The following is a 2097-nucleotide window of genomic DNA, read 5'->3' as shown; positions in this document are numbered from 1 at the left end:
GAGCCTAAAATAGACTAGACTTTTATAATTTTATAGATGAATTATAATAAAAATTATATTATGGAAAAAAAATAATAAAGTAAGCATCCTGAGGCTCAGCATGCAGACATCTTTTTCAGAACTCAAAACAAGCCAAACTTGAGCGCAAAAATTTAAAAACAAACTAAATAAAACGAAAGTAAGAGAAGTATTTAAATGAAACGAAAGCAATGCAAAAACAGGTCCATCAAACTAAGCGACATTCCTTTAACAGCTTACTTCTCAGATGAGTTTGGTCCCCTCTTCTTCCCAAATCCAACAACTGCAAAAACACAAGTAATTATCAACCACGAATTCCACAGGCGTGCACCAAGTTGAAACTGCCTGGACAGGACCGAACGGGATCAAGGGGGGTGTTTGGGATTGCTTATTTTAGCCATTTTATGACTTATAACTCATATTGAAAAGTTAAAAAAGGTGTTTGGGATTGTTTGATAAGCTTCAGTATTGCAGCTTATAACTTAAATAAGTTATAAGGAGTTAAAGTAAAGAATCCCTAACACCCCCCAAATATGGAAACAAGATATTAAGAAAATCAAAACCGAAGACCAGACCAATATAAGGGTGGGTTAGTCTTGGTTGGTTTTTACCCGTACCGAAACGAACCGAATCCTGAGACCCCCCAAAGGACCAAGAACCTAACAAACCAAAAATGGTTAAACGGTATGAAGGGTGCAAACTAGCCAGGCCAAGCCTGATCTCAGCTCGTTTTGGCTTACAAAAGTTCGTGGGCTGTTCAAAAAGCACATCACTCGATAAAAGCTCGAGTAAATCTAGCTAAAAAAACTTGATTTCAAACAACCTGAGCCGAGCTGGCTCGTTTTGTAACCAAGCCAATGCTCGGCTGGGCTCGTCGCTCGGCTTGTTAGCTCAATCTTAGACTCATTAAACTTCGAGCTATGAGCTAAGCCGAGCTGGCTCGTTTTTGTAACCAAGCCAAAGCTCAGCTGGGCTCATCGCTCAGCTCGTTAGCTTGATCTTAGATTCGTTAAACTTCGAGCTATAAGTTGAGCCGAGCTGAGCCAAGCTGTTTCATTTAATTTTTAAGTCAAGCTCAAACTCACACCAGCTCGCACGTTTTTACAAGCTATGATCTTAGGCTCGTTAAACTTCGAGCTACGAGCTGACCCGATCTGCTTCATTTAATTTTTAAGTCAAGCTCGACCTCACGCCAGCTCGCGCGTTTTTACAAGCTTGAGCTCAGCATTTTAAGCTAAGCTAGTGTCTTTATTTATTAGCTAACTTAACACTTTTAATTAATTTTATATGTTTTTAGAAACCTTAAACCAGCGTAACCTCGTGTTTTATATATTAATAATTAAATAATTAACATTAAAATGCTAATTATTTGCATGTAATCGTTTGCACCAAATTAAACACATAATAATAATAATAATAATAATAATAATAATAATAATAATAATAATAAACAACTAACCGGCGGTAACAAAACGGCGGTTATACTGAATCCGCTTGTGAGCACGTCCACGTGGCTGCTTCTTCTTATCCTGTTTAGCTACCTTAGGTGTTTGCCCTCTGACCTTACCGGCACGTGCCAATGATCCGTGAACCTTACCTGTAATCAATTCAATCGGTTAATTGAACATGTCTTAGCTCAATTGCGTATGAATATATGATCTACAGCTGTTAAATTCACCCATGACTGATGCTTTGTCTTCTGGTGGTTACTGTGTAGTTGCAGGTACGGAAGAGATGGTTGAAGTTTACGGCTAGGGTTTTATGGTATTTGATATAATGAGCCGCTTGCAAAGTTAAGTAAGATTTGGGCCACGAGTTTTTTAATAAAAGAATAAGGAAAAAAAAGCCCGAAATCGGGTATTGTATATAGCAATCCGGTTTCGAACCCGGTCCAACGTAGTGATGCAAACCGGTTAGTTGAAAGCTGGTTATTGGTCTACGGACTACGGTTAAATAACAGGTTATACTGGTTAATCTGGTTGGGCACTAACCAGTTTTGAGACAAGAAACCCCTGCCCGGTATAACTGATTTCGGGTATAACCAGTGTTGAAAAATTGGGCGGAGGGTGAGGACTAGCG

At 38.9% G+C, this 2097-nt stretch overlaps 1 protein-coding gene across 1 annotated transcript; it reads right to left on the bottom strand.

Annotated features, from left to right (window-relative positions):
* Window positions 1–236: 236 nt before the first annotated feature.
* LOC143587349 (small ribosomal subunit protein eS30z/eS30y/eS30x) lies at window positions 237–1762 on the bottom strand. The gene is made up of 3 exons (XM_077068662.1): window positions 1697–1762; window positions 1478–1615; window positions 237–301 (listed from the first exon to the last, which is right to left on the bottom strand). Exons 1-3 carry the CDS (start codon window positions 1698–1700, stop codon window positions 255–257), a joined length of 189 nt encoding a protein of 62 aa, XP_076924777.1. The 5' UTR covers window positions 1701–1762; the 3' UTR covers window positions 237–254.
* Window positions 1763–2097: the final 335 nt, after the last annotated feature.

This window comes from Bidens hawaiensis, unplaced genomic scaffold (assembly GCF_021521415.1).
Source record: "Bidens hawaiensis isolate Kalapana, Puna unplaced genomic scaffold, B.hawaiensis_p1.1 tig00035461_1, whole genome shotgun sequence".
Lineage (NCBI taxonomy): Eukaryota > Viridiplantae > Streptophyta > Magnoliopsida > Asterales > Asteraceae > Bidens > Bidens hawaiensis.
Note: the sequence above shows the minus strand (reverse complement) of the source record. Positions and strands in the feature narration are given on the sequence as shown.

Bases quoted from the DNA above. Each gene is read 5' to 3' on its own strand.
- LOC143587349 (XM_077068662.1), bottom strand. The intron at 302-1,477 runs GTTAGTTGTTTA...GTGTTTTTGCAG, and splicing joins CCGCCGTTTTGTTACCGCCG to TTGTTGGATTTGGGAAGAAG.